Source organism: Mobula birostris, unplaced genomic scaffold, assembly GCF_030028105.1.
Source record: "Mobula birostris isolate sMobBir1 unplaced genomic scaffold, sMobBir1.hap1 scaffold_644, whole genome shotgun sequence".
NCBI lineage: Eukaryota > Metazoa > Chordata > Chondrichthyes > Myliobatiformes > Myliobatidae > Mobula > Mobula birostris.
The window spans coordinates 25908-38851 of NW_027278363.1; the positions used below are offsets into that span (position 1 = coordinate 25908).

Genomic DNA, 12944 nt, shown 5'->3' on the forward strand with positions numbered 1-12944 from the left:
TGGGATTTCCCCCACGCCAAGTCACGCTGACTAAATCTCATGTAGTGATTAGAGGAAGAATTTCTTCCCCAAACACCAGTCAGCATGCTTTCTTCCACGAAAGGCATTCCAGCCTGCAAGTCAGCAAGATTACTGAAGCACAATGGCTGAATCTTAAACAGCGGACAAACTGCTGGAGGAACTCAGATGGGATGGGTTGGGCCAAGACCCTGACACTCCACAGGAATATCGACACTCACAGATGGCATTCACAGAGGCAATGGGATGGGTCGAGACCCTGCCCGATACTGACACTCCACAGGAATACAGGGCATCCCTTTGCCGTTACAGAAGCTGCTTGACCTGCTAAGCTTTGCACCAGAGTTGTAAAGTTCAATTTAGCATTGCATTCTGGACGTGGACTTGAAATCTCACCCTTATTTAGCCTTGTATATTTTTAAACACTTCATCCAATGGTGGCTGATCAGAACGTGGGAGTGTTCCTTCAGTCTGACTCAGCCACAATATCTACTGTGACGGGTTAACCCGTTATTCCGCTTGGCGGTATTACTTACGTATAGTGAGCTTTTCCAGTTTGGAGAATGTGTTACTCAAATCTTTGCCAATTCGTCTGCAACGAAAAACAAAGTGACATTTACAGAAGCCTTTTAATTATTGTTCATAAACGCAAGAGATTCTGCAGATGCTGGAAACCCAGAGCAACACACACAAAATGCTGGAGGAACTCAGCAGCTCAGGCAACATCTACAGTACTCTGCAAGAATCTGAGGACATAAGGGTGAGCTAGGGTGCCTAAGACGGTTACACAGTACTATATTTGTCAACGTAGAGTGATGAGCCAGGTTGTAAATCTGGCGGGAGCAAAGGATGTTGGAAATGGTGACGGTGGAGGTAAGTGGGACAGGTGGCAGAGGAGGAGTAGGTGTGGGTGCAGACACACCCAGCCCTGAGCTACCAGGTAAAGTAATTTGATTATCACTCCCCCCTCTCCCTTCCCCAATCCTCCATTTTTCTATCATCAATGTACCCATCTCAGAATCTCTTACGTGTACCCAATCATGGATGGGAAAAAGGGGAAGGGAGAGAGGAGGGAGCAGGAAGCACCAGAGGGACATTCTGTAATGATCAATATACCAATTGTTTGGAATCAAATTATCTGCACCCATGTCACCCCACCCTGGTCTCTGCCACCTGTCCCACACCCCTCCGCCCTCATTCTCAACATCCTTTGCTCCCGTCAGATTTACAAACTCACTGTCCGCTTCACGTTGACAAATACAGTACATGTAAGAGTCTTAGGCACCCCAGAGATATACAATATATGTGCCTAAGGTTTTTGTGCAGTACTGTTCACTCAAATAGTTGGGCAACAGCCAGCAGGGGTACCTTCATGGCAGTACTGAACAAACATGGAAGGGACAAAAGGAAGGGGGGCCCCAAATTGGGGAAGATGTGAAGAAGATCTCCCCAAACAAAGTCTTGAATTAGGGCCCAGCTGCTCACCACTTGAGACCGGCACAAGGATTAATTTTGGTCTGAGCTGTGAACATTTGGATTTCTGTGACTGACCGATGAAGTATTTTCAAAGCTGAATAAAGATTTCAGCATGACCAAGGTTTCAGGACTGGGCAGGAAAGTAGATCTGAGGCAGAAGCTCAGATCAGCCCCAGTCTTACTGAACAGTGGAGCAAGTCCAAAGGAACACAGCATAGGGGAGTGTATGGTCATGCACTTTGCTAGAAGGAATAAAGGTGTAGACTATTTTCTAAACAGGGAACGAATTCAGAAATCAGTGGCGCAGAGGGACTTTGGAGTCTGAGTGCAGATTCCATGAAGGTTAACTTGCAGGTTGTGTTGCTGATAAGGAAGGCAAATTTCGAGAGGCAGAGAATACAAGAGCAAGGATGTAATTCTGAGGCTTTTTAAGGCGTTGTTCCGACCACACTTGGAGTATAGTGAGCAGTTTTGGGCCCCTTATCTAAGAAAGGATGCGCTGTGCTGGCTTTGTCGAGGGTCCAGGGGAGGGTTCATGGGAATGATCCCAGGAACGAAAGGGTTAACAGCTGGGAAGCGTCTGATGGCTTTGGGCCTGTACTCGCTGGAGTTTAGAAGAATGGGGGGAGGGGGGTCTCATTGACACCTATCGAATATTGAAAACCTCAATAGAGTGGGTGTGGAGAGAATGTTTCCTATCGTGGGGAGCCAGCCAAGATGGAAGGGCAGAACAGACCTCATAGGCCGAATGGCCTAATCCCACCCCTGCAGCCTAATGGTCGAAGAGACCCGAGAGACTGCAGATGATGAAGTCAAGATTCAGACCCAAGGCATTGACAATTCCCCCTCCCACCTGCTCCAGGGATGCCAGGTGACCTGCCAAGCTCCTCCAGCAGATGGCTTGCTACTCAGGACACTATGGCCAAGTCATTATGCCTGTCGGATGGTCTGTCCCGCGCCCACTCCCAAACACAATGTGTTGGTAATCACACTCACTTGGCCATGACTGTGAATTCACTCCGCTGACGGACTGCATTCAGGTGAGGTTTGTTAACCTGTAATCCATTCTGAGAAAGAAACACCGGAACTTTATAACAAAAGACAACAGCCTCTCTCCCTTCTCCAATTCACCCTCATCAAATTAACCACCCCCTACAATAATCTTATAAATTCCAGAGAACAGAGCTCCATTTTGTACACCCCCACCCACCGTCCAACCCACACGTCACTAGTAAATCCAGGATGCTTCTCCCCAAGCATTTTCTTCCTGCTCTCAAAGATTATGCAGAATTTCTTTTCCTTTGAATTCCACTTAGACCTTAAGATTTTTAAACTTCTTTCCCTAACTGACCATGACTTTTTTTTTTTACAGACACACCATCCTGAGTTTCTTTTGACCTTCCCTACTTCCAGCTTCTCATGGTTCAGAACGTAAAACCCCCAGTTTAAGATGAGGGAGACCCCTAGTTTACTCAACCCATTTTAAAAGAAGACGACTGCCAAACTCTCAAAGTGCAAACAATAAAAGTAAGCAACTAGCACTCAGAACTGAAGTTCACAAAAGTGAGCCCATGGCCACCAAGCCAGTTCATCAGTACAGCCGATCCGGGAGCCCTTTAGTTGCAGGCTACATTGCCAGTTCAGCACAGACTTGAGTAAACTCACACAGCAGCAAGCCGAATACTGGCCCATCCCTCACCTCCAGCCCCGACACCATGACCTTTTCAAGTTGGCCCGGTGCTTAAATCAATCGTCCAAAACTCCGGTTGTTCCGGGTGCCACCCCCATCCTGCATCTTCATGTCCTCAGCTCACACCGCAAAAATGCCAGGTCCAAAAACACAGCTCCGAAAGGGAGGTTACAGGCAGTGATCGTTGACCAGAAAAAGTAGGATTGACAGTCAGTTGTTTGGTTTTGTGTGATACCGACAAGTAGTCAATGTGCTCACCTTCTGTGAACTCCAAAGCACAGCCAAAACAGAGTAAACTACTGCCTACTTTACCTATCACACTTTCTCAATAAAGCAGATCAGCTGCAGCGATGAACTGGCTTTGTGGCGGTGGGCTCACAGTTCTGAATGTCAGTTGCTTAGTCTTATTAGTTTGCACATTGGAAGCTTGGCAGCCTTCTCTTTTGTTAAAATGGGGTCTATTGGTCTATTGTGTTTCTTTGTTTCACGGCTGCCTGTAAGGAGACAAATCTCAATGTTGTACATAGTACATGTACCTGGTTAATAAATATACTGTGTAACCCATCCTGAGTACAGAGGAATGAGCTGAAAGACTATCCTCAGCACTTGCAGTATTGCGAGCAGTTTGAGCTACTCCTCTAAGGAGGAATGTGCTGGCACCGGAAAAGGACCAGGTGAGTTGGGGGAAGGGGGGCTCATACAAAAGGGAGCCGTGTTCTCTGGACTTTATAAGATTATTTAGGAGAAATTTGGTCAGAAGAATGAAATGGCTAATGTATGAGGACTATTTGATGGCTCTGGGCCGGTACTCGCTGGAACTTAGAAGAAGTGGGTGTTGGGGGTGGAGATTGCTTGAAAGAAAATGGCTGAAGTGGTCATTACAAGGAGAATGGCCAGACTGGTACAAGCTAACAGGAAGGCAACAATAACTCAAATAACGATGAGCTACAACAGGGGTGGGCAGAAGAGCATCTCTGAACACACCACACGTTGAACCTTGAAGTGGATGAGCTACAGCAGACCACACCGGGTTCCGCTCCTGTACCTAATAGAGTGAGTCTGAGTGTAAAACAGTCACACCCGCGGACAGCTTTTGGGCCAATGTGTTCTGTTGTAAATTTGACATAATTCTCGGCAATGAAGCCCATGATATGTTCTTTGTCTGGGTTGGTGTGTGGGCAAGGGGCACACTAGGGAAATGGCATCATCTGACATCTTGTTCACCGGGTCGTTCATGTAACGCTCTGTGTACATTAATTTTATTCAAACATTCTTACAAGCCCATCCTCCACAGCCCCACCATTTACCCTCACACCAGATCTGTCCCACCACCACTTCCCAGCCACTCTGTGCTCGTAACTGGAAGTTGCTGAGCACTCACCTGTCTGCTTTGCATCGACTTGCAGGCAGCGAAGAACTCCTGCGTGCGATCACGACACGACATGTTGTCCTCGAGAATGGAGGAGACGGGGGCTGACGAGGAGGAGTTGGAGGGGAGTACTTGTGTCTGCGCCGGCCCGAGGTACACTCCCTGATCAGTACTGGAGGGACCGTGACGTCTTCGCGTATTCATCGAGGCTCATAACCTCTGCCTGGGGTTGAGAATGCATCTTGTGAGAAAACGTACTTGTACTTGCATACACTGAGCACCCCACACATTTACCAATAAAGGGGCGATCAAACAATGGGATGTTGAAACTGGCTCAAAGTAAATTTACCACCAGAGATTCATTTTCTTGGAGGTAATTACAAGTAAACAAATACAATAGAATGTATGAAAAACTATAAATAAAAAGACTGACTAAAAAACAGCAAGTCATCATACAAAGAATAAAAAATAAATAAGTCATAGAAAAGTACAGCGCAGAAACAGGCCCTTCAGCCCATCTAATCCACACCAAACCATTTAAATTGCCCACTCCTATCGACCTGCACTGGGACCATAGCCCTCCACACCCCTCCCATCCATGTACCTATCTGAACATCTGCTAAATATTGAATCGAGCTTGCATCCATCACTTGCACACTCTCACCACCCTCTGAGTGAAGAAGATTCTACCCAATACTGAGTTGTAGAGTCCATAGCAGTAAATCTGTAGGCTGTGCAATCAGCTCAGAGTTGAGGTTATCCTCACTGGTTCAGGAGCCTGATGGTTGAGGGTAGTAACTGTTCCTGAACCTGGTGGTGTGGGACCCGAGGCTCCTGTACCTCCTTCCCGATGGGAACAGTGAGAGGAGAGCATGACTGAATCATGTGAGGCTGATTTTTTGAGACTGCACTTCTGGTACATGTGCTCGCTGCTGGAAGGGGGCGCAAGGCTGGTGACCATTGCAGGAGGGAGGATTGGTGTACTGTGCAGAGAATTACAAAGCTTAGGGTCCAGATGCCCAAGGTGTAGCGGTTACAAATGGGATCTTACAAGAGACAAAATTTGCATTACACCGGCCAAACGTTTTAATTCCCATTCCCATATGTCAGTCCACAGCCTCCTCTTGTACCTCAGGTTGGAGAAGCAACACCTTGTAGTCCATCTAAGTGGCCTCCAACTTGATGACATGAGTATTGATTTCTCCTCCCTCCCCTCCCCTCTTCTGTTATTCCCCACTCTGACCTCTTCTCACCTCCCCTGTCTCCCCTCCTCCTTCCCTTTCTCCACTCACCTATCAGATTCCTTCCTCTCTAGCCCTTGACCTTTCCCACCCACCTGGCTTCACCTTCCAGCTATCTTCCTTCCCCACCCCCTACATTTTATTCTGACGCCTTCCCCCTTCCTCTCCAGTTCTGTTTACTCATTTCCATCAATGCTGCCTGACCGGCTGGGTTCCTCCAGCATTTTCTGTGTGTTGTTTTGCATTTCCAGTACCTGCAGAAGTTCTCGTGTTTAAGGTAGAGGAGTGCTCCGTGCCCTAAGTCCTGGCTGGGCCTGATCATTTCAGAGGTACCCTCAAATGCAAGTAATGAACTAACATTACTCGCTACCTCAAGTCACACAAGCAGAATGACCAAGATAGTCAGACTTTGGGATGCATCCCAACCCAAGTTTGGACAGGTACATGGATGGGAGGGGTATGATGGGCTATGGTCTAGGTACAGGTCAACAGAACTGGACAGAATAACTCTTTACCACATGCATTTTGAATTACATTAACCTAATTAAGGTGTAATATTTTGTTTAGGTGCTGTGTGTGACACATGTTGTGTGGGTGCTACCATGGTTTCATTTGGTTGTATATATGACCAGTCAGAAAACATTAAACTTGAAGGCATTTTCAACAATAGATTGGACAAAGAGCCAAGGTGTTTAAGATGATGAGAGGCATTGATCGTGTGGATAGTCCCAGGGCTTTTCCTCAGGTCTGAAATGGCTAACACGGAAGGGCACAGTTTTAAGGTGCTTGGAAATAGGTACAGAGGAGATGTCAGGGGTATGTTTTTTATGCAGAGAGTGGTGAGTGTGTGGAATGGGCTGCCGGCGATGGTGGTGGAGGCGGATACGATAGGGTCTTTTAAGAGTCTCCTGGATAGGTATGTGAAGCTTAGAAAAATAGAGGGCTATGGGTAACCCTAGGTAATTTCTAAAGTACATGTTCGGCACAGCATTGTGGGCCGAAGGGCCTGTATTGTGCTGTAGGTTTTCTATGTTTCAAATTGTAGCGATGAAAACAAAATTATCAGCATGTCCACTCATCCAGCTGGCTCACCACATACAGAATGTTGCATTCTCACACACAAATTAAGTGTAAAGTAAAAGTGTGTCTGATGCCCAAGCAGAGTTACAACCAATTTTAAATACAAAAACTAAGTATACAGAAGGTTGATGACAGATACAGTAGTTTGATAAGATAAATAGGGCCAAATGCAGCAAAGCTATTTGTTGAGAAAATACCACAAGACATAGAAACAGAAATGGGCAATTCAGCCCATCGACCCTGTTCCACCATTCCATTGAGGCTGATTTATTAACCCTCTCAACCCCATTCTTCTGCCTTCTCCCGATAAACTTAGGTTGTTGATTAATCAGGGCATCAATAAACCTCCAAGAACCATACAGGAAGGTTTTAGGACCATACTAAATTTGCTGGAATCAAGCACAGTGAGTCCTGATGAGGGGTCTCGGCGTAAAACATCAACTGTTTATTCCCCTCCATGGATGCTGCCTGACCTGCCGCGTTTCTCCAGCATTTTCTGTGTGCTGCTTTGTGTGTGCCAGAACAAAAAAGGTGTGGGGAGGAGGAGAAGGATAGAAGGCGAACGTGTCAGGTGGGGGGGAAGATAAAGGAGGAGGAGGGGGCCCAGGGGGAGCTGATAGCCAGGTGAGAAGACGTAAGACCCAGAGTGGCAAATAGAAGAAGGAAGGGGATGGGGACTTTTTTTAAACCAGAAAGAGAAATCGATATTCATGCCATCAGGTTGGAGTACAAGGCGTACTCAGAGTACTCAGGTGGAATACAAGGTGTTGCTCCTCCACCCTGAGGGTGGCCTTCTCTTAGCTCAAGAACAATGACACCACCCTCAGAACACTTAAGTCTTCTTGGAACGGGAATCAGAAATAAATTGTTTGGCCACAGGTGAATTTCCGGCTTTTGGGATATGGAGTGGAGATGCTCAACAAAGCAGTCCCCAAGAAGCACCAGACACAATCGATGACCCTATCAGATTTGCAGACGAACTGCTACCTCATCTGGAAGGACTGTTGGGGGCCCAGAATGGAGGTGAATGGGCAGGTGCAGGGGTAAGTGCTGGGAGGGAGATTAGCGGGTAGGGACAAGTGGACAAGGGAATCACAGAGTAGTGATTCCTGCGGAAAGCGGGGGGGGGGGAGAAGGTAAAGGTATGTTTAGTTGTAGGATCCCTTTGGAGATGGCGGTAGCTGCGGAGGATGGTGTGCTAGATGCGGAGGCTCATGGGTGGTAGGTAAGGACAAGGGGGGTGAGCACTGATGTCCAGGAAATCGAGGCAATGCACATGAGGGCAGTGAACTGTGGTCCTCAGTACGATTTAACAAAAGGAAGAACGAGAAAATAAAGGCACACACAAAACGCTGAAGGAACTCAGGAAGTCAGGCAGGAGAGCAAACCGTCAACAGTTCGGGCTAAGAGTCTTGTAAAGGAGATAAGGCCAAGATGAGAAAGTTTTACAAAGGGTGCAAACCAGACAGACGTATATAAACCTCAGTCAGAACAAGTATTATAACAGCAAACAGGAGAGCCACAGAACACAAAAGCTTCCGTAAACCTTGACTGATTATTAAGGTGAAATACTGCAGCTTAGTCAGGGGATTCAGGTTTATAAAGTCTGAGAATGTCGAGGGACAAAGGAGGTCAGCATCCTTCTTTGAGGAGGGAAAGGCGAAAGAGTTGATAGAAGCATTTAATATTATAGAAGTACCATATCAGATCAATTAGGCCTCTGTGGGGCCCCTCACTTTTCGAGTGTGCATGGTTTTTGCCCTGGTGGGCCTGCTTTGTTGCTCTAGCACTTTAAGTTGCCCGTATGTACCGTGGCTAACAGGGCTCAGTATAAATATTTAAGCCTAATACTCCATTGTCATTCTCGCTTTGCACACAATAGAGAAAAGCAAACTGAGAATCTCTTCCCAAGACAAATTCCGGAGGATACCAATCAAAAAGGGATGTGCCAGCATATTCACAGAATCAGATAAGAACCCAAATGTAAAATTACAAGGACAAAAATTGGGACTAACTGGACATTTCTTTCAAAGCTCCAGCTCTGTGTTTGTGTGATCTGCAAGAGTCCATACGGAAACACAGCCGTTAACGTGGCAGTGTTACAGCTGGAATTCAGAGCTCGATTCCATATGGAAACACAGCCGTTAATGTGGCAGTGTTACAGCTGGAATTCAGAGCTCGATTCCATACGGAAACACAGCCGTTAACGTGGCAGTGTTACAGCTGGAATTCAGAGCTCGATTCCATACGGAAACACAGCCGTTAACGTGGCAGGGTTACAGCTGGAATTCAGAGCTCGATTCCATACAGAAACACAGCCGGTAGTGTGGCAGTGTTACAGCTGGAATTCAGAGCTCGATTCCATACGGAAACACAGCCGGTAGTGTGGCAGTGTTACAGCTGGAATTCAGAGCTCGATTCCATACGGAAACACAGCCATTAGTGTGGCAGTGTTACAGCTGGAATTCACAGTTCGATTCCATACGGAAACACAGCCGTTAGCTCGGAGGTATTGCAGTTGGAATTCAGAGTTCGATTCCAACGCTGTCTGCAAGGAGTTTGGTCATCTTTCCCATGAACATAGAGGTCTCCTCCCACAATCGAAAGACATTTGTTTAGTAGGCTAACCGCTCATAGTAAATTGTCCTGCGATTAGACTAGGGTTAAATAGGCAGGTTGCTGGGCTGTGCAGCTCGTTGGCCCAGAAGGGCCTGTTCCTTGTTGCATTTTAAGAGTAAATTTATTATCAAAATAGATACATGTCATCATATACAGTGCGGAGATTCATTTTCCTGCAGGCATACTCAATAAATCCAAGAATCAATGACAGACCACACTCAACAGGAAGGATAAACAATCAACGTTCAAAAGACAACAGATATAAAGGGGGAAAAAAAATAATAAATAAATAAAATTGAGAACATGAGGTGAAGAGTCCTTGAAAGTGAGTCCATTGGTTGTGGGATCGTTTCAATGATGGGGCAAGTGAAGTTGAGTTGAGATTATCCTCACTGGTTCAGGAGCCTGATGGTTGAGGGGTAATAACTGTTCCTGAACCTGGTGGTGTGGGACCTGAGGCTCCTGTACCTCCTTCCCGATGGAATCAGTTCAGAGTTGAGGTTATCCTCACTGGTTCAGGAGCCTGATGGTTGAGGGGTAATAACTGTTCCTGAACCCGGTGGTCTGGGTCCTGAGGTACATTTTATTTTATCATACAAGGTAACTCAAATAAAAACCTTTGTATCATTTGTAGTCGTAGTCACTGCACTCATGCTCCAGAGTTACAGATCATTTATATGTACACACTAAATAAACCAGGCCCCGCACAGACTTCCATCACTATTCACAGAAGTGTGTCGTGTGATCACATTATTCAGCTCTGGTGATAATCCTTAGTCATCAAGTTCATTGTCAAACTGTTCAGAGGAACTACACCACATTTGTTACTGAAATCCACCACCAAGTTGCTGGCAAGTTCCTTTGTCAGCCCCCAAGTTAAAGTGGGCCTCCCCGACATGACAACTTTGGTTATGTTTTGATTTTGTTTCAATCCAAACCCTCAGATTCAGAATTATTTATCATGTGTACGTCAAAACATACAGTGAAATATGCAGTTTGCGTTAGTAACTAACATGCCCGGGGGAAGGGGGGCAGCCTACAAGTGTTGTCACACATTCTGGTGTGTCACATTGTTGGTAGAATCTCAGGTGGTGACGAGAGGGTGTATAGGAGTGAGATATGCCAACTGGTGGAGTGGTGCCGCAGCAACAACCTGGCACTCAACGTCAGTAAGACAAAAGAGCTAATTGTGGAGTGGAGAGAGACGATACAACCGTTGTTGGTAGAATCTCAGGTGGTGACGAGAGGGCGTACAGGAGTGAGATATGCCAACTGGTGGAGTGGTGCCGCAGCAACAACCTGGCACTCAACGTCAGTAAGACAAAAGAGCTAATTGTGGAGTGGAGAGAGACGATACAACCGTTGTTGGTAGAATCTCAGGTGGTGACGAGAGGGCGTACAGGAGTGAGATATGCCAACTGGTGGAGTGGTGCCGCAGCAACAACCTGGCACTCAACGTCAGTAAGACAAAAGAGCTGATTGTGGACTTCAGGAAAGGTAAGACAAAGGAACACATACCAATCCTCATAGAGGGATCAGAAGTGGAGAGAGTGAGCAGATTCATGTTCATCGGTGTCAAGAGCTCTGAGGATCTAACCTGGTCCCAACTTATCAATGTAGTTATAAAGAAGGCAAGACAGCGGCTATACTTTATTAGGAGTTTGAAGAGATTTGGCACGTCAGCAAATACACTCAAAACTTCTATAGTTGTACCGTGGAGAGCATTCTGACAGGCTGCATCACTGTCTGGTATGGAGGGGCTACTGCACAGGACCGGAGGAAGCTACAGAAGGTTGTAAATCTAGTCAGCTCCATCTTGGGCACTAACCAACAAAGTAACACTCACAACACGCTAGAGGAACTCAGCAGGTCAGGCAGCATCCATGGAAAAGAACAGACGTTTCAAGCCGGAACCCTTCGTCAGGACACCAGGACATCTGCAGGGATCAGTGTCTCAGAAAGGCAGCGTCCATTATTAAAGACCTCCAGCACCCAGGACATGCCCTTTTCTCACTGTTCCCATCAGGTAGAAGGTACAGATGCCTGAAGGAACACACTCAGTGATTCAGGAACAGCTTCTTCCCCTCTGCCATCTGATTCCAAAATGGACATTGAAGCTTTGGACACTACCTCACTTTTTTTAATATACAGTATTTCTGTTTGTGCACATTTTTAAAATCTATTCAATATTGATTTCCTTGTTTATTATTGTTTTATTTTATTTATTTTTTTCTCTCTCTGCTAGATTATGTATTGCATTGAACTGCTGCTGCTAAGTTAACAAATTTCGCATCATATGCCAGTGATAGAACATAGAATAGTACAGCACATTACAGGCCCTTCGGCTCACAATGTTGTGCTGACCCTCAAACCCTGCCTCCCATATAAGCCCCTACCTTAAATTCCTCCATATACCTGTCTAATAGTCTCTTAAACTTCCCTAGTGTATCTGCCTCCACCACTGACTCAGGCAGTGCATTCCATGCACCAGCCACTCTCTGAGTAAAAAACCTTCCTCTAATATCCTTCTTGAACTTCCCACCCCTTATCTTAAAGCCATGTCCTCTTGTATTGAGCAGTGGTGCCCTGGGGAAGAGGCGCTGGCTATCCACTCTATCTATTCCTCTTATTATCTTGTACACCTCTATCATGTCTCCTCTCATCCTCCTTCTCTCCAAAGAGTAAAGCCCTAGCTCCCTTAATCTCTGATCATAATGCATACTCTTTAAACCAGGCAGCATCCTGGTAAAATCTCCTCTGTACCCTTTCCAATGCTTCCACATCCTTCCTATAGTGAGGTGACCAGAACTGGACACAGTACTCCAAGTGTGGCCTAACCAGAGTTTTATAGAGCTGCATCATTACCTTGCGACTCTTAAACTCTATCCCTCGACTAATGAAAGCTAACACCCCATAAGCTTTCTTAACTACTCTATCTACCTGTGAGGCAACTTTCAGGGATCTGTGGACATGAACCCCCAAATCCCTCTGCTCCTCCACACTACCAAGTACCCTGCCAATTACTTTGTACTCTGCCTTGGAGTTTGTCCTTCCAAAGTGTTCCACCTCACACTTCTCCAGGTTGAACTCCATCAGCCACTTCTCATTCAGGTGTAAGCGGAACAAGTGCTACACATGCCCTTACACTTCCTCCCTTACCACCATTCAGGCCCTTGTCCATTCGTCCCCCCCATCCCTCCCCACTGATCTCCCTCCTGGCACTTATCCTGGCACAAGTGCTACACATGCCCTTACATTTCCTTCCTTACCACCATTCAGGGCCCCAAACAGTCCTTCCAGGTGAGGCAACACTTCACCTGTGAGTCAGCTGGGGTGATGTACTGTGTCCGGTGCTCCCGATGTGGCCTTTTATATATTGGCAAGATCTGACGCAGACTGGGAGACCGCTTTGCTGAACATCTACGCTCTGTCCGCCAGAGAAAGCAGGATC

The 12944-nt window shown here is 46.5% G+C and overlaps 1 protein-coding gene across 2 annotated transcripts in view; it reads right to left on the bottom strand.

Annotated features, from left to right (window-relative positions):
• Positions 1–12944, bottom strand: part of LOC140193633 (syntaxin-5-like) — a 49857-nt gene that overhangs the window by 22423 nt on the left and 14490 nt on the right. For both annotated transcript variants that reach the window (XM_072250792.1, XM_072250793.1), the window contains exons 2-4: positions 4566–4776; positions 2491–2561; positions 555–610 (exon numbers count right to left, since the gene is read on the bottom strand). In XM_072250792.1, coding sequence (XP_072106893.1) covers positions 555–610; positions 2491–2561; positions 4566–4757 — 319 coding nt within the window. In that variant the 5' untranslated portion in view covers positions 4758–4776. The remainder of the gene's footprint in view (positions 1–554; positions 611–2490; positions 2562–4565; positions 4777–12944) is intronic.